Below are 25,955 nucleotides of genomic sequence, written 5' to 3' on the forward strand. Positions count from 1 at the left end.
TGGTACATCTGTAAGGGATGTTGGAAGAAACTGAGGTGGCTGGAGCACCACGCCCCTTTTTACAGCCTCACCCTCAATGTCCAGGAACAGTGGAGGAAGGGCAAGAGGTGTAAGAGTGTGCTCAGGCAGACTTATCCACCGTCAGAGCTACACTGTTGACACAACCATAAGTAAGAATGTGCAGAAGCCATTCAAAGAAGAATGCCCACTACACCCTTTGGAGTTTAATGTATTCAAATATACAGTTAAATATGTTACTGAGTTCATTAAATCCAGAACAATGATCAACCCTTCAGATGCTATATGAAGATATTAAATATACAGAGCAATAACACTGATACATGTCCTTAAAATTCATTAAGGACATTTTGTTTCCTAAAAGAAAATTAAAGTTCTTTGAAGTGTTTTCTGAATGTGGAGTTAATGGACTGCTCCTACATTGCCCTTTGACTCAGATCACTTGGTAGTTTAGAATTTTGGCACCCAGCTCTGTTCACAGCACTATTTCACCTTCTCAGAACTCTGAAGCAGATAATTTGTCCCATTCTGGTCCCTTTGCATCAGTACTGCAATGCAAAGGATTCTGCCAGCACATGAGAAAGCCCAGCGGGCACAGAGCCAGCACAGCCCTGGACACAAGGAGTTTGGGGACGAGATGGGGAAGAAGAATGGCAACAAGATGTTGTGCTCCTGCTATCCTCAGCTAGAAGTATTGCCAGCTGGAGCAGATTAGAACAGCCTGAAGACAGCTCAGGCTATGAAAGTGTTTAGTAACTTCTGCTCTGAAGAGATAAGAGGCAATACCCACTGGTCATTCATGATGTTCCTCAGAGGTAACAAAAATGGAGAAGCCCATCACTCAGATGTCGTCACCCACATCTGTCATGTACTCGTACATCTGGCATCAAAAGCTTTATTTGATATATTTGGTAGCATATACCAGCTTTTGCCGGTTTCAGGATGCTCTAGGGTCACAATAGCTCTATATTTTAGAGAGGAAAGGAGATATTTTTAAGGGGACCTTTGAAAGAGTAGTAATCTTTGTGACAGTAGGAGAAAGCATAGCATGAACTAGGCTTCCTAACAATGATACAGTGTTATTTTAGTTCTTGAGATCTTAGAGTGCCTGTTCAAGAGTGTTACCTAAAAGAATCTCTTTTCCTTTAATGAGAGTGTCAATGAGACACTTCTTGGATTCAAACTCTGGTTCTCAGCTTCAAAGCCAATCTACTGATCAGATTGTGGGTCAGGAGATAGCAGGAGAGGGAGGCCAACTCAATATTGGCATCACAGAGAAAGATGAAAGCCAGACAATCCTATGGAACAGCTCTCCTCAAGATTTTAAGTCGAATACCCAGCTTCCAGTTCTGCTATATAGGTCCTCAAAGGTGACAATGACCACTGCTGGAAGTTAAGATTTCCTCGCCAATCAGCTTTCAGCAAGATCAAAAAAAGAGAGCCCAAATAACCTAGACATGACTATAGGCAGAACAGGGTTTGCCTCTGGCCACTCTCACAATTCCACAATCGTTTTCACTAATGATATTGTGACAAATATTGCAACCCAATGCAGTATCTTTGAGGACCATGCCATATTATGTTTATGTATCACTGTGGGCCAGGAATTGTATGCAACTCCAGGGGGGAAGGGTCACCATAGCTCCCTCCAGGAACCAAAACTAGTAGGGGGTAAGTAAGATGAATCACTTAGGTTGCAAACAGAGAGATACCACCCCCAGGGGAGGTATGTATATACTGACTCAAACTGGGTTTTTCAGAGACCAACAGACACAGAAAGGGCTTTTGACATAAAAAGACTGGGTTTAAACTGACTCAAGGCCTTCTTTCTAATCCAGCAAAGAGTAAGGATATTCTGTCCAAGGGGGGGGCCCAAACCTTGTGGAAAGGTTGGAAAGACTTTGGGCTATTAGAGCCCTATAAGACTGGTGGGTGCCTCCCCATATGTTTAGTGTGTATTTAAATTATGTGTTTTTAGTATGTTTTCCCTGTGATGGTTTTACCTTAAGAATAAATGAGCTTGCTTAGAAAGAGCTGTGTGGTAACTTGTAATTGCTGGCAATACTCTATTCTTAAACTTCAGAGAAAGCAAGGCACAGGCACCAGCTGTTAGGCAGACTGGCTTGCTGGGGATATTGCAGAGTAAGGCAGGGTGGTGTGCAGCCTTAAAACCTCTGGAGAGGAAATGAGTGGGGCAGTGGTCCCCACCAGAGACAAGTGATGGTTGGACACCTGAGACCTGACTGGGCACACCTGGAGTGGATCATGAGGTGAGAGGGTGTGTGGGGGGAAAATAGGTGAAGTTACCCTGAAACTGTGACAGGTATAAACATACCTCCCCTGCTTGTACCTAGCCTTGAAGAACCTCTACTTGGGACTTTTTGTCTTTATTGTCAAACAAATCCAGAATACACTTTCCTAAAAGGTAGAATGATCTGACATTTTAATCAAAAACTGCCTTTATCAAGAATTAGGCAACTTAATAAAAGTCAATTACTTTCAAAATGCATTTAAAAATAGTATGACAGCTTGTAAAGCAAATATAAATCTAAATACAATACAAGTAACATTAATTTTTTTTAAAACAAGAAAAAAGCCTTTCAGAACTTTTTAGGGACAATGCAAAACTCTTCATGGACACTCTAGAGCTGCATAATTTTAAAAATAGAAAAAATAATAGTATCATCCTGAATTAATATTTGAGGCTCATTTACACACAAAGTTATGGACATACATACTGGCTTTGAGTACAAGATCTGTGGCCTGCTGCTGTAAGTGTTCCCTAGCAGCTGCTAGCTCACTTTCCACCTCCTTGTGTTTGCTTAACAATGATATCTCCTCCTCCTTGACATCATCTAGCTGTTTTTGAAGCACCTAAGGAAACATACAACATAATATTCATTAACACTACATAATAATGCTGTTAAATTTAACAAGCACGAATTTAAAGTATAAATACAGATGACATTTCAGCTTATAAGGCTTATTATTCATATACAAAACAAGATCTTATACATAAAATGACACATATTAACATTGAGTATTATGAAGCAAGCCTGCTATTTCTATAAAGTGTACTTGATCTCTGTATCAAATTTAACAAACCTATATATAATCATATTGTTAGGATGATTACAGTTTTTTATTATTGCCTCTGTAATCCACATTTGGATCCACAATCAGATAAGATCAGTGTGATTTAATCAGCCATTACATACTATCCATACAAAATGTATATTTTCCCCTTTTCAAGGCTGAAGCCGCGCTAGCTGACAGTCATGAAAAATGATTTCCAAAATAAATTAAGGGGAAGAGGGAAGGAAATCCACATATACATTTGTCTAAAGAGATTTTCAGTGGAAATAATAAAAATCAATGTTAATGTAATCTTAAAATAGAAACTGGAAATCACAGAAACAAATTATGGTTTCCATCACAACCATAACTTTATCCCCTTCTGCATATGAATTATGAGAAGATCTTTCATTACATAGCCATATAGCACAAGGCAAGATGAAACTCTACACTGTTCAGATATATTCATTTTACCAATACCAGGTAACTATGTGGATATATATAAATATTTCATACGATAATCATAATAAATATAAAAAACCTTTGTTAGAACATTAGTAAGGTCGCAAAATTAGGCACTCAGAAGTTAGGAAATGCCAGAATTCATGAGCCTGTGCAAACTTAATCCAGCCCACTCGTACATAAGCATTATGATACAGTCTTTAAATGCACGGTCCCATACGGAGAGGCTACTTACCTTACACAGTAACTTGAGTTCGCCGAGATGTGACCCATTATGGGTGCTCCACATCAGCATGTGTGCATGCCTGTGATCAGAGATTTTTGTCAGCTGCATCCACAGGTCCATGCCTGCACCCTAAACATTCTTGTGCTGTGGTACGATGGTATATAGAGAGGGGCGGACCTACTGCCAGTCCAGTTCCTTCTCAACCATGAAAGTCCAGCAAAACACTCCAACGCAGAAGGGAAGGAGGGAAGGTATTGGAGCACCCTTAGGGACACAGATCTTGAAGAACTCAAGTTACTTAAATGGAGGTTACTCACCTGTGACTGGAAGTTCTTTGGAATATGGTGTCTCTACCTGTATTCCACACGTGAGTATGCACGCATATCATGCACTTGAGCTTAGAGATTTTTAGTAAGCAGTGTCTGTTTGTCCTCATATTTGCAGTTGTTCTCATGCTCTGAACTGAGGATATAGTGGGCAGTGAGGACTGATGTTTCTCCAGTTCCTCCTTCTACCATGAACCCAGGCATGATCCATAGCTGAGGGGACAGAGGGCTGGTAGCAGAATACAGAAAAGGACCACACATCCCAAAGAACCTCCAGTTCCTGGTAAGTAACCTCCATTTCTTCTTCAAGTGATGGTCACTATGTGCATTCAACATGTGAGAAATTAATAAGCTGTAGTCAGTCGGGAGATGGGTACAAGGATGCAGATGGTATGGATGTCCATAATACTTTTTTTACAGATACAGGTGTAGGGACGTCAGTATGGACCAAGGCATAACATTTTGTAAAGGTGTAGATGGAACTATACATAGCCACCCTACATATATCTATTAAGAGTACATCGTACAGAGATGCCACAGAGGCTGCTTGCGCTCTGGTGGAATGGGCTCTCAACCCCTCCACGGTGTCTTTGTAATTGCTTTCATTCTCTGTAGATAGAATGCCAGTGCCTGTTGGGCATCTAGGGAGTGAAATCTTCTCTCCTTATCAGAAGCACAAGGTTTTGAAAAAAAATACTGGATGGTTTGATTTATGTAAAAGTCTGAAATTACTTTAGGGATCAATTTCAGGTGGATACAAAGAAAGAGTCTCTCTTTCTGAAAAATGGTATATGATGGATCTGCCATGAGTGTTCCCAGCTGACTCATCCTTCTGACTGATGTAACAGCACTTAGGAAGACAAGCTTCATCAAGAGATGGGAACTTAAAACAGGTGCCTAACACTTCAAAGGGAGGTCTGGTGAGAAGTGAGAGGATGAGACTGAGATCACATTGTGGTGTTAGAAGTTTCCCTGGAGGATGAAAAGTGCTGATTGCCATGAGGTGGATCCATAGGGAACTTATCGAGAAGCCCAACGTCTTCAGGGTGAGTCGGTAATCTAAAGTAACAGGAAATTCTAGCTACTTTGTCAAAATAGCACGTGATTTCCAAAGAGGAGAAATGTTTCCATTTGGCCGAATAACATCTCCTAATAGAATCCTTCCTACTTTGAATGAGAATGGATTGGACCACTAGTGAACAAGAGCATTCTACATTCAATGCCTATCCAAATATCAGGCCTTGAGTTGTAGAGGTCCTGCATTGGGGTGCCTAGTTACATTGTTGTGTTGCACGAGAAGATCCAGAAATGATCAGACATTGATAGTCGGACAGGTTCAAATCCTCCAGAGGTCCGAGAATCAGAACTATCTTGGACAGCTGGGTGCAAGGAGGATAACTTGAGCCTTGTCATGACAAATCTTTCACAGCACTTGTGGTCTTAGTGAGATGGACAAGGCGGCATACCTGAGACGGTCCGTTCAGGGTAGACGGGCACCATTCTTCAAGCCTTGGCCTAGGGCTGCTCTGGAGCTGTGGAGGGGGAGTTTGGGGTTTCCTTGCAAGGCAAAGAGGTCCAAGACAGCATTCCCAACTGCGTGAAGACCTCATTCAGGATAGAATCGTGAATCTCCCACTCATGGTCTGTGGAAAAAGGTCTGCAGATTCTGTCTGTTAGGGAGTTCTGCGCACATAGTAGGTACACTGCTGAGAGGGTTATGTGGTTTCTGTTACACCATTTTCAGAAGTTGACTGTCTCTACACACAGAAGAAAGGATCTTGTTCCCCCCATTTGTTTACATAGACATTCTATTGTCTGACATTACTTGGATATGTTGGGACTGGATGAGTGGAAGTGTCATGGGGCTGGTACACCCCTCAGCCTTTTGGGGTGGGGGAGGGGTACATTATAGCCCCCACAGCTGAGTTTAGGGTTGCCTCTGGTCTTGGGGCTGTATGGCCTATAGGCCAGAGACACGGGCACGGCCCTTGATATCCAGGCAGCACGAGGGCACCGTGGCCTATTGGCCCGAGTCAATGGCGCAGCCCTGGCTATCCCTCTATGGGATAGGTGAACGTCTATGTGAAAGTAAGTGTCTTATGTCAACAGCTGTGAAACATGTGCCCACTTCCAGAGAAGGAATTACTGATGCCAATTTGACTATGCAGAATTGTAATTTTAAGAGGAATACATTTACTTGGCATAGATCAAGAATTGGTCTCCATCCTCCATTCTTTTTGGGGACTAGGAAATATGCAAAGTAAAATCCGTTCCCTTGATGTTGAGATGGAACTTGTTCTATCGCTCCTTGCTGGAGAAGAGAGTCCAACTCCTGACATAGGATTTTCTCTTGAGATTGTTTCCTGAGAAGAGGCAGGGAAGGTGGGTGTGGGTAGGAAGTGACAGAAACTTGAGTGGATAGCAGGAGTGAACAAGTTCCAGCATACACTTGTCCATTGTTATTGCCCTCCTAATCGCGGGTGAGGTGGCCACCAAAAACTTGGGTGGGCAGAATACTGAGGCAAATCAATCAGTATTTGATTGAAAGTCCCATCAAAAGAAACTCTTCAGCTCTGGACTGGGAGGAGGAGAAGGCAGTAGATGTTGAGGAAGCCATGTAACTCGATCGTTGGCATTGTGGTTCCTGAGAGACAGCACTGATGATAAAATGGTTGAGGGGTTGGGGTTGGTCTTGTTCTGTACCCCTGCATGTGATGCTTCCTCTTTGGGGTGAGAATATAGATGCCCAGAGAGTCTTTTCATTAAACAAGTTAGCTGCATTAAAGGGCAAATATTCAGTGGTACTTTGGGACCTCTCTAGAGAAACCTGAGGACAGCAACTAAAGATCCGCTCCTTATAACAACTACAGTTGCCACCCCTCTGGAAGCAGTATCAGCAGCATCTACTGCAGTCTTAAGTGACGTTGTGGATACCAATTTACCCTCATCAACTGAGTTCCAGAATTGGACTTTATCCTCCTGAGGGAGTTTATCTTTGAAGTCCAACAATTTCACATAATTGAGGAAAAGTAAAATGTATTTTTCTAACAGGGCCTGGCAGGTGGCAATTATAAATTTGAGGCTTGTCAGGAAGAAAACTTTCCTCCCTAGGATGACGAGGTGTTTAGCATGCTTGTACAAAGATCTTGGGGTGTTGCAGCCCGGATCTCTCAGTGGCTACTTGTACCACCAGGGAGCTGGGTGATGGGTCAGAGAACAAAAAACTCCGCTCTTTTACGTGGAACGAAATAGTGAGTGCGTCTCAGCCTTTTTTGGGGTGGGAGTGCAGGAGGTAGGACTGTGCACCACTCCCTGGCTGTCTCCATCATGGCCTCATTGACCAGGAGGGCCACCTGACTGGACCCAAAAGTCCAGGAGTTTTTGCTGAAAATCTTGAACCACTTTGAGCTGGATCTGGAGCTCGGACACCAGTCCTTGTAAAGAACTCCTGATTTTGCCTGTGACGATCAGTGGAGATGGTGAAGATGGGATAACTGCCTTATCTGGGGAAGACAATAAAATAGCTGCTGGAACTGTTGCACACAACTCCACTTTCAAATAGAGTCATTTGGTGTCGGCTTGGAGAGGATAGATAAGGTTCATACATGGTCCCGGGGGCCCCAGAAATGTCAGTACAAAGTGTCAACTGGTTGGGGCAGACTCCATGGCACTAGGAACCAGTGACACTTGGAAAGTCTATGTGGGGATAAAGGCTCATCTGGGGCCTCCAACTCATGTGATGAGAAATTTGGTTTTCAATCAACAGGTGGAACCATTGGTACCGATGGATGGGTACTCAGGTTCAGGGATGTAAGAGGAGAGTGGCTGTATGTCCTCAAGGGTGATATCTTCCTCCAGCATAATGAGGTTTTTAAATAAGGATTAACTCGAGAAAAGAGAAGGTTGAGGATAAGGGAGTGCAAAAACTTTCTCCGGGGAGACACAGATCTCAGACCTCCCCGGGGTGAATTGGTGGTTGGGGCCGTCAGATCCAATATGTCCTTGGTCACCGTGGATGTTGGATCCCTACAGGATATGGGTGCAGAGTTTGATCTCAGTGTTGAAGGTAATGATGGTAAATGCCTGTCTTTTGGTTTACACATCGGAACCAAGATTGGAACTGATAGATTGTTACTCCTGTGGTGAGCAGCAACAGCGACAGCGGTCCCAGGCTGCCCCCTGAGCAGCGGTACCAGGCCCACCGACAAGCACCAGCAGGTGCCCCCAAAGTCCCCGCCACGAGCACCAGCAGGCACCCTGGACCATCCCTCCCCAGTACTAACAGGCACCCTGGAGTCCCCCCCGGCCCAGCACCAGTGGGTGCCCCAGAGCAGCGGTGGATGCCCCGGAGCTCCCCCCCAGCACCAGTGGGTGCTCTGATGTGCCCTGCCCAAGCACCAGCGGCATCCCTAGAGCCCCTCAAGATTTAGTTATGGACAGGTCACGGGACCGTGAATTTTTTTTTATTGCCCATGACCTGTCCATGACTTTTACTAAAAATACCCATGCCCCAAGGAGGTGTATGAAGGATAACCAACAAGGAATGTTAGGCTAACTGTATCTCCTCCAATGGAATTTGTAACATGCCCTCTAACCTTTTAATATAGTCTTGAAAGCCTTATCAGGGTAAGGTCGTGGGGAAGCCATGACACCCTCATCTGGTGAGAAGGTGGTCTTGTGGGAGGGCATCATTTCTTCCTTTCCTACTGACTTCTGCTCTGAGAGATGTACCTGTGGAGCAGGGCCTGCGGGTATGGCTGATGCTCCTGATGAGTCCTCTTTTGAGATGGTACCCTGTTATAAAGATCACCATATAGAGCTCATGGGTTCCAATAAGCCCGTTGTGGTGGGACATAAGGGAAAGGGGACAGGACTTGAAGGTTGTCCTTGCCAGGATAGCCAGGTGTGCTTCCTTCTAGGAGCTTCTCTTTTAGTGTGAGCCTTGAAAGAGGGAGCTTGGAAGGAAGAGGAACCTTTTAGAGACACCGCAGAGTCTGATGAGGTATCATCCCTTGTATCCCTGAGGGGGCAAGTGGTGCTGGTACCAGTGGTTGGGTCAATACCAGGCCCTGGCAAGAGACCTCTATTTGCATTGGTACTAATGTTAGAAAGGGAGGCTGGTGAGGCAGCAACAGAGAATTGGTACAGGCTGAAAACTTTGTTCGGTACCTCAAAGAGTAGACAGCATCAGTACCAGAGAGCAAGTCACCGTCTAAAATGTGAAAGGAGGGTATGTAGACTCTGGGAGGTGAATCAGTACTGGTGGAAAGTATCTTTCAGTACTTCTCAATATCAGTGATCTGAGCTCTTCCTATGACCTGCTGTGGATACAGACCATTGGAAGTTCCACCTCAAGGGTTTGACAGACAGCAGTTCCATGGCTCCTGGTTGGCTCCCTGCCTTATATAAGCCCAAGGGGCATTTCAGGAAGTGTCCAGACAACAGCATGGATCTTCTGTAGCTGCCATGACGCTCCGGCTCCTTGCTCTTAAATTCCTGGCTTGACCTTAACTGGACTTCGTCTCCTGACTTGGACTCAGACCCTTAGTATCAACCCCGACCTGGACCTGACTACTAACTCTTCTACTACTCCCAGCCTCAGGTTTGCACCTGCTCTGACCCTTGGCCCTGAGTGCCCTTGTTGAGCTCCTAACAGTTTTCCTGAACCACCCTAGCCTATGGTGAATACCTACCTTGGGGGAACATGGAGACAGCGAGCCACTCCCTGTCCAGCCTGTCCCAGAGAATACTGGAGATGCCTGAATGGGCTGACCACTCCCAGGAGGATCTGCCTGCACTTCGAGCCCAATTATCACAGCTCACAACAGAGAAAAAAGCTCTGTGAAGGCAATCCACCCACCTCCATGAGGAAAATCCGGCACTACGGGCCCAACCGGCATAGCACGCCACACACAACCAGATGCTGAGAGACAGCTGGCGGCCCAGCAAAGAATGCTGCACTAAGGGCATACACTGCAGCCAGGACCCAATCCCCAAAGTTCTCCTCCCAGAATGTTTTAATGGGGACAGCAAAAATTCAGGGGGGCTGTTAACCAATGCCACCTGCTATTTCTGCTCTGCCCCCAGGCCTATCCCACTGACCAAGCAAAAGTAGAACTCATTATTAGTCTCCTGACAGGAGATGCATTGGAGTGGGCCTCACCCCTACTTGAATGAGCAAATCCAATGCTGTTGAACTGGGATGCCTTTCTCCAAGCATTCTCTGCCATATTTGACAACCTCCACTGCGCCCACTTGGTAGAGACGACCCTGTGCAAACTCCAGCAGGGGCAAGGACTGGCCTCTTCCAGTGCCGCCCACTTTTGACGTCTAGTCTCCAACACTGAATGGAATGAAGCGGTCCACCTCTACCAGTTCTGGTGGGGGCAACACAAGAAGGTTAAGGGTGAACTAGCCCGTATGGGTGCCCCAACCAAACTAGATGCCTTCATTGACCTAGTCATACACAACAACAAGTTGCATGAATGACATGACGAAAAGAAGGGGTCTGTATCACCAGCTGGCCAGCGCCTCTCAATACCCGTGTACAACCTGTACCCTGAACCCATCCAGCTGGATATTGCCCACCTGAGGAAAAAGAGCACCATCGTTGCCATAGGCTGTGTTTCTACTGTGGGGGATCTGGCCCTGCTCTTTCCTCCTGCCCAATCTGAGCCTCAGCATGATGCAATTTTGGAAACTACCATGCCAAGGCCCTGTAGAAGGGGTTGACCTGCACAAACCCTGAGGTAACGCACTCCTAACTTCTCACTGAGGCATCCCCCAGGCATGGTTAACATTTCCTGCACCTTAAGGTCTAGGTCCACCTCCGTGTTCCAGGGGAGCCCTAAAGATTTCCACCACAGAAGACACTGGTGGATTCTGGGACAGCAGACAACTTCACAGAGGGGAATGAGACACACTTTCTCAGTGGGCTTCACAGATATTTGCTGACATCAGAAGATTAGTGAGATTCACGATTCTTTGGTTCCATTTCAGGCATTAGAGGGGAGTGTGTGCTTGTGATCACAGATCCTTATGCCCAATTCCCCTAAATTTGACCCCTTCTGCCCTGGGAACCTGTCCCTGTCCCAGTCTCCATTCAGGCTTCTCATCCCAGTCACAGCCTCCTTGCCCAGCAAGTCCAAGACTCTCCCTCAGGGGTTCCCGTCCAAATTCTAGTTTTCCACCTCACTCTAGTCACCTTGACCTGCCAACTCCAGTTTCCCCTTCCAGCTCTTTGTCCCCAATCTCCTTGCCCAGCCAGTCCCAGTACTCCCCTCCTGGGTCCCCACACAATCTCTCCCCTTTCCTCCCAACCCCATCCTCCAATAATCTCTCCTGTCAATACTCCCTAACTCCCAGGCCCTCCTCCTCATGTGCCTCATCATATGGAGCTGAAGCATGCTCAGTGCACAAAGAATCTAAAGAGATTTTAGCTGTGAAGTTCTAACAAGTCTCTATTTAGCACATGCAAACTGAGATTTTTCAAAGGCTTATAACTTGGCCAACTTTGAGCAGATTTTCACATGCGATCAAAGGCATATACCTGACACAAAGGAATCCTCTCTGCCAAATTTCAAGTCATTAGACCATCTAAACAAAGTAGCTGTTAGAATTATTTTATGATATGGAAAATTAGGTATTTTCACCTAACCTCATTTTTGGAAACAGCTGAATGGCTTTAGCTAAAATTCCCCCAAAAGAATCAGACTGAGGCACACACCTATCATGGAAAATTTCAGCCCAAAATTTAGCACAGGTATAAACAACTGAAAATAGGGTGTTCTAATGGGAAATATCAGGCAACCTTAATGATAGGTGGTACAGCCAGATCTATCCATAATAAATAGGATTTCCATATGCTCCCTTTGCTCCTCTTGTGGGATAGGAGGCATGGGAGAATCAGGGAGAGTTTATGTTATGAGGCCAAAGGCAGAGTTAGAACTGCCCTTTATAAAAATCACAATATAACCCCCCCTCTCTAATTCCTTTGCCTTCTTTGCCTTGAAAGCATGGAATTCTTGTCTTAGTCCTTCTGCTTTGCCTCCTCTTCACTACCTTCTAATTCCCCATGCTTCTTTTCTCTTAGGCCTTTTAAATAAAAAAAGGAGAAAGGAGAAGACGGAAAAAACTGAGACTCCAAACTCTGTATCAGCCATGAATCCTAGGCAGAGGAAAACTAAAAGACAATTCTTCACTCTGCATCCAAGTCTTATGCAGAGATCAGGGGGTCTCAATGGGGAAAAAGTAGGGCAGAGTCCTAGGGAGCCAGCACCTGTAATATTTGGGAGAAGCTTAGCAAGTGGGCTGTCATGTCTGGAAGGAGATCCACTAACTCAGATCTGATGGCAAAGCAGAACCCAGTCTCTTTGATTACCCCAACAGAATATTGTCTATCCATGGAGTGGACACAAATGTGCCCCACCACCATCTGCATCTCAAAAGCCATTCTTCCATTCTGTTTTATCCCCCTAGGAGCCCACTGATAAAATGGCAGATCTGGCTTTTCATCAGGTTTATGAGCTCACAGCAGTTGCCTCCAGAATCTCTATTCATTCTGTGTGTCTTGCACCCTGCAAGTGGACCTGGAGAGACCTCCTCTTGAACCAGACCATAAAAATTTAGGTCTCCTTTCAGATTTCACCTAGGCTAGCTCACACCTTTGATGTTCTCACATTTACCCTAAGATCCTTCATATTTTCCATGTGGGCTTCAGTGCAGAATGGATACACCTGGCTTTGGGGGTTGAGTGCTGTGATGAATGCAAATATAAGCTGACTGATCTCTTCTACAAGACTATCACACTTGAAGGGGGAAGTCCCCAATAAAGCTACCAAAGGGCATATAGAGTCCCATAGAATCATTTCTTCTAGTCCCAATCTACAAAACTCTATGCCTCCTTCCATCATAGAAGGAAATCTTTCAACCCTCTGGTCCCCAAAAGCCTGCTTTATGCTTCTGAGGCTTCATATCTTACTTTAGAGCAGCTTTCGAAAACAGCATTAGGACAACTCTGAAAATGTGTACAGTATTTGAGACATTACTTGTGAATGCCTCTTGTATGTGTCCAAGAAGTATACATAGGAAAAGTTGATTAATAGGTCTCATCGTCACACCACAGACAGTGTCCTTTTCCATTTTCTTTGTACAAAATTATGTATTTGTTGAACATATTTTAAATTAAATACTAGATAACCCCCCCCCCCCACCAGACCAGGGGGATGAGGTAGATGAGGCTTTCTTCCGGCAGCTCACGGAAGCTACTAGATCGTATGCCCTGATTCTCATGGATGACTTTAATTTTCCTGATCTCTGCTGGGAGAGCAATACAGCAGTGCATAGACAATCCAGGAAGTTTTTGGAAAGTGTAGGGGACAATTTCCTGGCGCAAGTGCTAGAGGAGCCAACTAGGGGCGGAGCTTTTCTTGACCTGCTGCTCACAAACCGGGAAGAATTAGTGGGGGAAGCAAAAGTGGATGGGAATCTGGGAGGCAGTGACCATGAGTTGGTTGAGTTCAGGATCCTGACGCAGGGAAGAAAGGTAAGCAGCAGGATACCGACCCTAGACTTCAGGAAAGCAGACTTCGACTCCCTCAGGGAACGGATGGCCAGGATCCCCTGGGGGACTAACATGAAGGGGAAAGGAGTCCAGGAGAGCTGGCTGTATTTCAAGGAATCCCTGTTGAGGTTACAGGGACAAACCATCCCGATGAGTCGAAAGAATAGTAAATATGGCAGGCGACCAACTTGGCTTAATGGTGAAATCCTAGCGGATCTTAAACATAAAAAAGAAGCTTACAAGAAGTGGAAGGTTGGACATATGACCAGAGAAGAGTATAAAAATATTGCTCGGGCATGTAGGAATGATATCAGGAGGGCCAAATCGAACCTGGAGCTGCAGCTAGCAAGAGATGTCAAGAGTAACAAGAAGGGTTTCTTCAGGTATGTTGGCAACAAGAAGAAAGCCAAGGAAAGTGTGGGCCCCTTACTGAATGAGGGAGGCAACCTAGTGACAGAGGATGTGGAAAAAGCTAATGTACTCAATGCTTTTTTTGCCTCTGTTTTTACTAACAAGGTCAGCTCCCAGACTGCTGTGCTGGGTATCACAAAATGGGGAAGAGATGGCCAGCCCTCTGTGGAGATAGAGGTGGTTAGGGACTATTTAGAAAAGCTGGATGTGCACAAGTCCATGAGTCCGGACGAGTTGCATCCGAGAGTGCTGAAGGAATTGGAGGCTGTGATTGCAGAGCCATTGGCCATTATCTTTGAAAACTCGTGGCGAACCGGGGAAGTCCCGGATGACTGGAAAAAGGCTAATGTAGTGCCAATCTTTAAAAAAGGGAAGAATGAGGATCCTGGGAACTACAGGCCAGTCAGCCTCACCTCAGTCCCTGGAAAAATCATGGAGCAGGTCCTCAAAGAATCAATCCTGAAGCACTTGCATGAGAGGAAAGTGATCAGGAACAGCCAGCATGGATTCACCAAGGGAAGGTCATGCCTGACTAATCTAATCGCCTTTTATGATGAGATTACTGGTTCTGTGGATGAAGGGAAAGCAGTGGATGTATTGTTTCTTGACTTTAGCAAAGCTTTTGACACGGTCTCCCACAGTATTCTTGTCGGCAAGTTAAGGAAGTATGGGCTGGATGAATGCACTATAAGGTGGGTAGAAAGCTGGCTAGATTGTCGGGCTCAACGGGTAGTGATCAATGGCTCCATGTCTAGTTGGCAGCCGGCGTCAAGTGGAGTGCCCCAGGGGTCGGTCCTGGGGCCGGTTTTGTTCAATATCTTCATAAATGATCTGGAGGATGGTGTGGATTGCACTCTCAGCAAATTTGCGGATGATACTAAACTGGGAGGAGTGGTAGATACGCTGGAGGGGAGGGATAGGATACAGAAGGACCTAAACAAATTGGAGGATTGGGCCAAAAGAAATCTGATGAGGTTCAATAAGGATAAGTGCAGGGTCCCGCACTTAGGACGGAAGAATCCAATGCACCGCTACAGACTAGGGACCGAATGGCTAGGCAGCAGTTCTGCGGAAAAGGACCTAGGGGTGACAGTGGACGAGAAGCTGGATATGAGTCAGCAGTGTGCCCTTGTTGCCAAGAAGGCCAATGGCATTTTGGGATGTATAAGTAGGGGCATAGCGAGCAGATCGAGGGATGTGATCGTTCCCCTCTATTAGACATTGGTGAGGCCTCATCTGGAGTACTGTGTCCAGTTTTGGGCCCCACACTACAAGAAGGATGTGGATAAACTGGAGAGAGTCCAGCGAAGGGCAACAAAAATTATTAGGGGTCTAGAACACATGACTTATGAGGAGAAGCTGAGGGAGCTGAGATTGTTTAGTCTGCAGAAGAGAAGAATGAGGAGGGATTTGATAGCTGCTTTCAACTACCTGAAAGGGGGTTCCAAAGAGGATGGCTCTAGACTGTTCTCAATGGTAGCAGATGACAGAACGAGGAGTAATGGTCTCAAGTTGCAGTGGGGGAGGTTTAGATTGGATATTAGGAAAAACTTTTTCACTATGAGGGTGGTGAAACACTGGAATGCATTACCTAGGGAGGTGGTAGAATCTCCTTCCTTAGAGGTTTTTAAGGTCAGGCTTGACAAAGCCCTGGCTGGGATGATTTAACTGGGAATTGGTCCTGCTTCGAGCAGGGGGTTGGACTAGATGACCTTCTGGGGTCCCTTCCAACCCTGATATTCTATGATAACAGCTGGCACAAACAACAACCGCAGTAACAAATATAATGTAGCAAAATGGGAATATTTTCTTCATAGTCCAACTAGACATCAATATAGAATATTTAGTCACTTGTGTGAGGTTACTCATATGTGTAAGTGTTTGCAACACACCATACACTCTAAATCAGTGTTTCCCAAACTTTTCTAGCAATGATACCAGTATACCAGAATCAGACATCAGTTTTACCAGCTACTGACCACCTCATTCCTCCCTTGCCCTGGAGCCAGTCACCCACCCTTTTAAAAACAAAAGGTGAAGTTGGGTTCTAATATGGTGAGCTCTGAGGGAGAGCCACTGCTTAGTGCTCATTTGACTGTGTGCTCTCTAATCTGCAATGGAACTTTCTGCACTTCAATTCCTATACCGTAATACCAGGGAGTAGAACATCAGTAAAATAGCTGAAAGGTGGACAGCCAGCCAAGTACTGGTGACAAAAGCTTAACTTTCAAAGCTAACATATGTGTAGGGACCTAACAAATTCATGGCCATGAAAAACGCGTCACGGACTGTGCAATCTGATCTTGTGTGTGCTTTTACCCTATTCTATACAGATTTTACAGGGAAGACCAGCATTTCTCAAATTTGGGGTCCTAACCCAAAAGGGAGTTGTAGGGGGGGGTTGCAAGATTATTGGCGGGGGAGGGGGTGTCGCAGTATTGCCACCTTTACTTCTGTGCTGCCTTCAGAGCTGGGCACCTGGAGAGCAATGGCTGCTGATAGGACACCCAGCTCTGAAGGCAGAGCCCTGCCAGCAGTAGGGTAGTACCATGCCACTCTTACTTCTGCGCTGCTGCCTTCAGAGCTGGGCAGCCAGAGAGTGGTGGCTGCTGACCAAGGGTCCAGCTCTGAAGGCAGCAGCATAGAAGTTAGGGTGGCAATACCATACCATGCCGTCCTTACTTCTGCACTGCTGCTGAAGGTGCTGATACCTTCAGAGCTGGGTGTCCAGCCAACAGCTGCCGCTCTCCGGACACACAGCTCTGATGGCAACCCCCCCTACAATAACCTTGCTACACTCCCCTCCCCAACTCCTTTTTGGATCAGGACCCCAACAATTACTACACCGTGAGATTTCACATTTAAATATCTGAAATTATGAAATTTATTATTTTTAAAATCCTATGACCGTGAAATTGACCAAAGTGGACCGTGAATTTGGTAGGGCCCTACATATGTGATAATGATTTGCCACTGCTGTATATATTTTAGGTTAGTTTAATTTCTGTTAAACACATTGGAACTTAAAAGAATGATGTGCTGTCAGTCTCACCTGAACAGTGTTTTCTGCTGTACTGAGTGCTACCTGAAGCTTTTGGCATTTTTCTCGCAGACTACCCACTTCATCCTGTACCATCTGCAATTCAGTCTTCAGTTTCCCAAGGTTCTTCCGTAAAACAGCTTCTTGGCTTTGAAACTCTCTTCTTAGCTCCACTTCCTTCTCTTTGCAGGCATGCAGGCTTTCAGCTGTAAAGAGCTGAGATCTTTTCAAAGCATCAAGTTCATGTTCATAAAAGGATTGAGCTTTGCTGAGTTTGCCTTCATACTCCTCAATGAGTTTTTTCCTCTCCAGTCTTAGCTCTTCAACTTTGCTGTTTAAATCTTCCAGTTCCAACCTGTGCAACTCCTCTAGCTTCTCTTGCCCCTTACTTAAAGTAGCATTCTGATTCTGCTGAGTTTTCAGAAGTTCTTGAATCTCCAATCTGTGTGCTGCTCTCAAGTCTTCCAGAGCTGAGCGTTTGTCTTTCTCAAACTGTACTTGCAATTGTACAAAGCTTCGTAACCTCTCCTCAAACTTCTTTCTAATCTCTTCTACTTCTCTTGACATAGTTACTACACGCTGGACATGCTGGGCTTCTGCACAAAGCTGCATATCTTCAACTCTGTCCTTGTAAGCTTCAAATTCTGTCAAGGCTTGATGTTTCATCTTTTTATGATCTTCCAATGACTCTTCCAAAACCTGAATCTTTCTCTTAAGATCCATTTCTTCAGCAACTTTACTCTTATACTGTAAGAGCTTCTCTCTTGTTTCTGCAAGAATTTGTTGGATTTCTTCTTCATGAGCATCCTTGAGGGCTTGAATAGCAGCTTCGTGTTCATCATTCTTAGTGTTTAAAGCATATATTACCTGCAAGTTTAAAACAGAATTTTATTAAAGGTATATTTTTTGATTTAGCAATAAGTCTGAATAATCTCTAAGCATTTTGACACGCTGTCACAAATAGTCACACACTTTCATGACACAAATAGAGCACCATACATTTTTAGGAATGAGACTTCATAGACCTTTTGTACCAGATATTACAGAAGTTTTATACATTTGAGCTAAACAGCATTGCTGTGCTTCTTGTACTGTGATTCTGCTAGCAAATATTCACTTGGCATTGTCATATGCAAGTACTGCAGAAGACAACGAATACTGGATATACCCAAGAACACTCAAATATTAATATAAAAGATTTGCAATTTGGATAAGAATTTTTCTGCTACAGAATAATGTATATCATGTAAACAGTAGAGCTGATTGGGAAATGGAATTTCTATCCCTTGTAAAATGTCAAGATTTTGAAAAACAAATTGTTCTTTATCAAGTTGAAAAATCCAAATTTTTCACAGGACTGAAATTCCAAAATATTTCATTTAGGACACACCAAATGCTGCTGCTTGGCAGGCAGGTGAGCTGCTTGGTGGGTGTGCTGCTGGGCTCTCCAGACTTGCCAGCTCCCTGGCAGCACAGGTTTGAGAGTTTGTTGGCTGCCCAGTTGGCAAACCAGACAGGCGGCATGCCACCTAGGGAGACAGGCAGGCTGACAGAAAACCAGGCAGGCCAGTCTTCCTAGTTTCCATCAAAAGTTTTGACAGAATTGATACATTCCTATGGAGCATTTCAATTCTGTTGAATCAGTATTTTGACAGAAAAGTGCTAATGGAATTTTTTTTTACCAGCTCTAGTAATAGTGTTAATAGTTACAAATCAACTACACAGTTTTGAAACAACCTGCATTAAATATTAAATAAGCATTTACACCTAACCCCTCATAATGTAGCTGTGTAAGGGACATTTCAGAAGCATGGTTCGAAGAGTCAAGAGACACGAAGAGAAGAGGCAAGAAAGGACACAGATCCACAACACAAACTCTTTCTTTCCAAGTAAGAGTTATATTGGAAGTCCTCAAAAATGAACCAAGTGAAAGTGGAGTCCAGAGGCCTAGGAAGAGGCAAGGGACTCATGCAAATAAAGCCTGTCCTTCTCTCTCTCTCTCTATCTCTGTGTGCGCGCGCGCAGAAAGAACCTACAGCAGCCGAAGTAACACTTGCAAGATAATAGTGAGGGACAGTCCATATTCTGCTTCTAGGTTAGGGAGGGTCTAAGCGGGCTCAGAGCAGTTCCAGTCAAAGAACAGGGGGGCCTTCCCCCCTGGATTGAAGCAACCATCTGCAGTTGTGGAACCAACTCGAATCACAAAGCTCTAGCCAGAAATGTGCATGTGCAGAAATAGGATCACGGTTTGGACCTCTGTAATATAGGGAAAAGTCCTTTGAATTCTAAAAATCTAGAGGCTTTATTTACTTTATTTAAAAAATAACACAAAAATGCACCTGTCATAAACATACAGATATGGGTAGCATAAAATCCCTCCTGGACAGCTGTACTGAATCTTTACCTGTAAGAGGTGAAGAAGCTCAAATAACCTGGTTGGCACCTGACCAAAAGGACCAATAAGGAAAGAAGATAACCTCCCTCCTCCAGATTTGAAAGTTTGTTTGTGCTCTTTGTTTGTTCCCTTTCCAAACAGAAAGAGAGACCAGGCAAAGACAACATCTCCTGAAAACATACCTGAAATGATTCATCTAAGATTACAAAAATTGTAAATAAGGCAAGGAAATGCGTCAGATTATCTTTTATTTTAGCTTGCGAATTTTCCCTATGCTAAGAGGTAGTTTTATTCCAGTTTTTGTAACGGTGAAGCTGAGTCCAGAGGCAGTCCTCTGTGTTTTAAATCTTTTTATTACCCTGTAAAGTTACCTTCCATCCTGATTTTGCAGGTGTGATTATTTTACTTTTTCTTTATCAATAAAATTCTTCTTTTAAGAACCTGATTGATTTTCAGTGTCCTAAAAAACAAAGGGTTTGGTCTGTGCTCACATTGCTAACCAATTGGTTGCTATATTATTCTCAGGCTTCCCCAGGAAAGGGGTTGAAAGGGTTTGGGAGGATATTTTGGGGGAATAGGGACTCCAAGTGACCCTTTCCTGAAATTTTGTGTAAATCACTTGGTGGTGGCAGCAATACCATCCAAAAGGACAAGGAAAGGAATTTGTGCCTTGGGGAAGTTTTTAACCTAAGCGGGTAGAATATAAGCTTAGGGGGTCTTTCATGCGGGTCCCCACATCTGTACCCCAGAGTTCAGAGTGGGGAGGGAACCCTGACAGCACCACTTCACTATCAAGATGTAAACATCCATGTCGTTTCAGTTCCATTCAAAACAGAAGGGGGAAAAAACAATGTCAAGTAGAATGGGGCACATGCTTTATTAATGAATTTAAAAAGAAGAGACAATACTTTCAAGATCTATATGCTTTTTCATATTACACTATTAATATTGTTGTGTGCAAGCAGTATGTAGGGTTTGGGGGTTTACAGCAGGTAACTCCTGTATTGGGTGAGAAATTAGTGACATAGATTTACAGTGCTTCCTTCTAGTCTATTTTAGATACAATATGTATACAGGTCCTGTTCATCTTGAATAAAATGATAAATATGACAGCAAAGCTATATGTAGGTAATTCAACCTTTAGAACCTTAGCACTTTAAGCTGAAAGCTTCTATTTCTAACCATCTCTCAGCATACAAGCTGTTTCCTGACTGTCTTGAATATCTTAATTTCTGCCCCCAAACACACATACTTTTGTATCTGCTGTTATTAAGGAATCACTAATCCGCAAGGGCCTGCCCCACATTCAGCAAGCTGGTTTCCCTATTTTTAATTGGTGCCCCATGTCTGTCTTGTCTATTCAGATTGTATGCAAGTTCTTGGGAGCAGAGACTCTTATTGTGCATATGTCAGTGACTTGCAGTCTTGGTTAGTACTTCTAGGTACTACTGGAATGCAAATAAATAATAACGTAATCCTTTCATGGAGAATTTCATATCTATCTTTCAGTAACATGCACTTTATTACCATAACGCTATCTCAGTTGCAGAACAGTACTCCCCACTATCGTGAGCAATAACTGACTGGATCTCCACTCAGACACAATGCCTAAAATAATAAGACACTTCTTTTCACACTCATTATATATGTACAGTAACTCCTCACTTAACACAATAGTTATGTTCTTGAAAAATGCAACTTTAAGTGAAATGATGTTAAGAGAATCCAATTTTCCCATAAAAATTGACGTAAATGGGGGGATTAGGTTCCAGGGATTTTTTTTCCACCAGACAAAAGACATTATATACATAGGGTTCAGAGTAACAGCCGTGTTAGTCTGTATTTGCAAAAAGAAAAGGAGTACTTGTGGCACCTTAGAGACTAACCATTTATTTGAGCATAAGCTTTCAAAGTGAGCTTATTATATTATATACAGTGTACGTTTTAAACAATTTTAAACAAAACCATTTAATACTGTACTCAGCAATGATGATTGTGAAGCTTGGTTGAGATGGTGGAGTCAGAGGGTGAAAGAGGGTGGATCATCCGGCTGCTCCTCTTGCTGTTCTTTCCAATGTGCTCCGGGGGTGCTCAACCCCCGGCTCTGCCCCAGGCCTGCTCCCACTCCACTCCTTCCCCCAAGGCCCCACCCCTACCCCACCACTTCCTGCCCCGCTCCACCTGCTCCCCTCTAGTGTGCCGCGTCCTCACTCCCCTCTCATTCTCCCCCCCAGCCTCCTGAACACCGCGAAACAGCTGATTGCTGTGGGTGGGAGGCACAGGGAGGGAGGGGGGAGTTGCTGATCTGTGGGGCCGCTGGCAGGCAGGAGGCACTGGGGGTGGTGGAGGGGAGCTAACAGGGGGGCTGCTGGCCCACCCTAGTTTGAAGCCCTCATGGCCAAAAAACAATGTTATAAGCAAATATTGCAAAACTTTAAATGAGCTTGTTCTCTAATAGATCAGTGACGTAACAACAAAACAACGTTAACCGAGACGACGTTAAGTTATACATTACTGTGTCTACTTTGTTTCTAACAAACTTCTTCATATAAAATCTCACAGATGACAACTAAAATAATAAATGTCTTAACATGGAGTGCCTCCTGTCCATTCTTATCTCCAGTATTTCCTGCTGCAATTAACTTTAATGTACTTAGCAGAAAAGATCCCCAGAATCAGAGATGCTTTTTGTACAGCACAACCACCAGAGCCAACTAACAACACCACCATCAGACCACCACCATTCTCAGCTTGACCATTTGACTCATCAGGAAGTCCCTGAGGCAAGTCCAAACCACCGCATGCGTATCTGATGCCTCCCTTTTCTGCCTTGTGAATGAGCACCTGGGCCAGCTATTAATATACATAATCAATGACTCCTTTGAAAAAGGCAACTTATTCTCTCTAAAACACGTTGTAGTCCAACCAGTTAATTGCTTCATGCAACTGACTTTATTAACTACTTCCCAGTGCTCAATAATGGGAGCTTGGGCAAGGTAATTACAAAACTAGAGAAAAAAAACCTCCAGCTATACCCAACCTCTGCCAGTATCCTGGTCTCATCATTACCTGGATTTTTTATACTGATGTGCCACAGAAATGACACTAGTCACACTAGCACAATGGTTTTCAACCTGTGGCCCAATCAGCACACAGCTGCGGCCCATGTGACATCCTCAGGGCCAGGTAGTATTGGATGTGGCCCACAATGGTAAATAGATTGAGAACCACTGCACTAGTGGATGATGTTCTAGAACTGGTGGCGTCACCATTCGTATTGCTGGATCTCTCAACAGCATTCAACATGGTTAATTATGAGGTTTTGCTATCAGGTCTTAAAGATTTGCCATAGGTGGACGGAAATTGTGAACTCTCTCAGATTCTCTCTCTCAACCCACTATAAGAAAAAGTTCAGACTCCAGAGCTCTCATCTGTGGTGCCCTTCAAGACCCCATCTCCCCACCCCCGCTCTATATCATTTAACCTTTCTGTTATTGAATATTCCAGAAACACAGTGGCCAGGAAAACTGGCTAGTCAAGAGGCTTCAATGAACCCTGATGGATACAGACTTGGCAACAATAATCCATACTTTCATGCCCCCTAGGCTTAACTACTTAATACACTATATACTTGGGAATCTGTTGATCATTTCCCTTTAGTCTGAAGACTGTTCTGCAGTAGAGAGCTAAATTTCTCTGCTGGTATCCAAACCTTACACACAGATTTAAAAAATGTATAGGAAAAAAATTTCAGCGAAACCAAAACCAGTATTTCCGTTGGGTAGGTTGTGATGAGGTATTAATTAGTCTAGTGAGGTTTGGAACATCCCGAGGTAAATGTTAGCATGGTTTCATAACAATTTTTTTAAAGCTATTGTCGACACCAGTTACTTTCTAAAATGTTGTCTGTAAATCACAGTATGACATACATCAGTGAGTCACTGTTTTTCCCATATTATAAAATTATAGAAGATTTTTTAAAAAGATGCTTTGATGAAGAGCAGGTCATTTAAATTATTCCCTTGAATTACTAAATTTCTCACTAGAGTTCAGTTTGTTATATTAGTCAGATATTTTTATTTATATTAACCCTTCAAGCCATGATGCTATTTATAGTTCGTAAGAAGCGATTAACTTAGTTTAGTGTATTTTAAAACAAACAGCAAAAAATTAAACTAAAAATATTACATTAACATGTTACAAATCTAATAGATCCAGAAAAAAGCACAGGCAGTACTATTATCATAGAGCCCACCATCAGGGGCTGCAATGTTGCCAACTCTCATGATTTTATGAAGAGTCTCAAACTATTTGGTGTTTTTCCTAAAGCCCCAGCTCCTGAATTCATATGATTATGCAAGACTTTTAGCTTTCATTTGAAAAATAGCAAGCTTTTAGCTCTCATAGTTGTGGTGAAAAGCTTGAAAATGTGGGAGAAATCCTGGACCTGCTGAACTCAATAGCAAAACTCCCACTGACTTCAATAGGGTCAGGATTTGATTCTAAATGGCCAAGGCCCAGAAGGCAAATAACCCGACCTTTATTGTTATATAACACCTCATGATTTTAAGCTAATCTCATAATTTTTTTCAGATTCAGATTCATGATTCTGTAATACATGAAGTTAGTAATGCTTCGGTGAGCTGTGAGAGATCCACAGAACGCAGCCACCTTGCCATCCTTGAAAAAGGTGTAGCATGCACTTTCCTTGCAAATGGGCCCAGTTCTTCTAGGTGGCACTGAGAAAGGTAGCTTCATGCCCTTTGGGAAGATCAGTCCTTGCTAAATCCTGCTGTCCCCCCACCCAGCACCTTTTGAATCTCTGAAACTAGTGGTTTTCTCTCAATCACCACTACTAAAATTCCTTCTTGTAATTTCCCACCTCTACTACTATAACTTAATTGTCATCAGCTTCTCCCTGTCCTTTGACTCCCACCTTCAGGCTGTTCGAAAGAATAACATTCTTCTCCCACTACTCTGTGAATAGAAAAGGAGGACTTGTGGCACCTTAAAGACTAACAAATTTATTTGAGCATAAGCTTTCGTGAATACATCTCTCCCCTCTGTCTTATATCTATTTGTTTTTAAGCATTCAGTTCAAGTTTTTCATTCTCATCTTCAAAAATCCTCTTCGACTTCATCCATACCTCCATATTTGAATTCATTTCTTCCTAAATCCTGTCCCATTTTCTACTACACAGAGTGAACAACATTTTGGGTATTCTTTCTTTTAAATCGAAAAACCTAAAAATCTTATTTAATTTTGTTTTAAAATGTTGCAGGCTAGTTATGCTTAATAGATTTGTTCTTTTTTTCTTTTAAAACAGAATAGACATTATTTATTTTTATTTCCCACGTATATTAGCTAACATAGGGATGGGTAAACTTTTGGGCCCAAGGGCCACATCTGGATGGAGAAATTGCATGCAGGGCCATGAATGTAGGGCTGGGGCAGGGAGTAGGGGTGCGGAAGGGAGTGCGGTGTGCAGGAAGGGGCTCAGGGAAAGGGTTTGGGGCAGAGGAGGGGTGCACAGTGTACGAGGAGGCTCATGGAAGGGGGTTGGGGTGCAGGGAAAAGTGCGGGAGGAGGGCTCAGGGCAAGGAGTTGGGGTGCAGGAGGGGTATGGGGTGTGGCCGGGGTTTGGAGTACAGGTAGAGTGCGGCAGGGGGCTCAGAGCAGGGAGTTGGGGTGTGGGGTGCAAGAGGGGATCCAGCCTGGCACTGCTTACCTGGACTATTCCCAGGCAATGGGAGTTGCAAGGGGAGGTACCCACAGGCGAGGGCAGTGCATGGAGCCCTCTGTCCCCCTCCCCCAGGGGCCGCAGGGACATGGTGCCATCTGCTTTCGAGAGCAGCGCGGGGCCTGTGGTGCCACAGGGGTGGCAATCCCATGGGCAGGATCCAAAGCCCTGACAGGCCAGATCCAGTCCGTGGGCCATAGTTTGCCCACCCTGAGCTAATATATTGGCTGTTCTATACCTTTAAAATATTTAACCTGGATACCAGGGCTTTAGAATGATAACAAAAAATAAGTTTCAAGTACTGTGTGTGTGCGCTCAAAGATTTTTTAAAAATTAATCAAAATGTATATATGGTATAGATCGTGGATATAGTGCTGGAACCACCAGCAAGTGTGAACCAAAGGACAGGCAGTGCCATTTCTACTGACATATTTCCCAATTCAATTCTGGCCCTTCAGGGATGATTGAGCCAGCTGTGAGGATGGAGAACTGACAGAGGAAAGAATAGGGAAGAGGAAAGAAAGGATCAGATCAGTGACTAAGGGTATGTCTACACTACGAAATTAGGTCGAATTTATAGAAGTCGGTTTTTTTGAAATCGGTTTTATATATTCGAGTGTGTGTGTCCCCACAGAAAATGCTCTAAGTGCATTAACTCGGCGGAGCGCTTCCACAGTACCGAGGCAAGCGTCGACTTCT

At 44.1% G+C, this 25,955-nt stretch overlaps 1 protein-coding gene across 1 annotated transcript in view; it reads right to left on the minus strand.

Moving 5' to 3' along the window:
- The window catches only part of FAM184A (family with sequence similarity 184 member A), a 169,534-nt gene that overhangs the window by 89,303 nt on the left and 54,276 nt on the right, over positions 1–25,955 (minus strand). Inside the window, exons 2-3 of the mRNA XM_073337169.1 lie at positions 17,133–17,987; positions 2,757–2,892 (exon numbers count right to left, since the gene is read on the minus strand). Coding sequence (XP_073193270.1) covers positions 2,757–2,892; positions 17,133–17,987 — 991 coding nt within the window. The remainder of the gene's footprint in view (positions 1–2,756; positions 2,893–17,132; positions 17,988–25,955) is intronic.

The sequence above is a fragment of the Lepidochelys kempii genome, chromosome 3, assembly GCF_965140265.1.
Source record: "Lepidochelys kempii isolate rLepKem1 chromosome 3, rLepKem1.hap2, whole genome shotgun sequence".
NCBI classification, from domain to species: Eukaryota; Metazoa; Chordata; order Testudines; family Cheloniidae; genus Lepidochelys; species Lepidochelys kempii.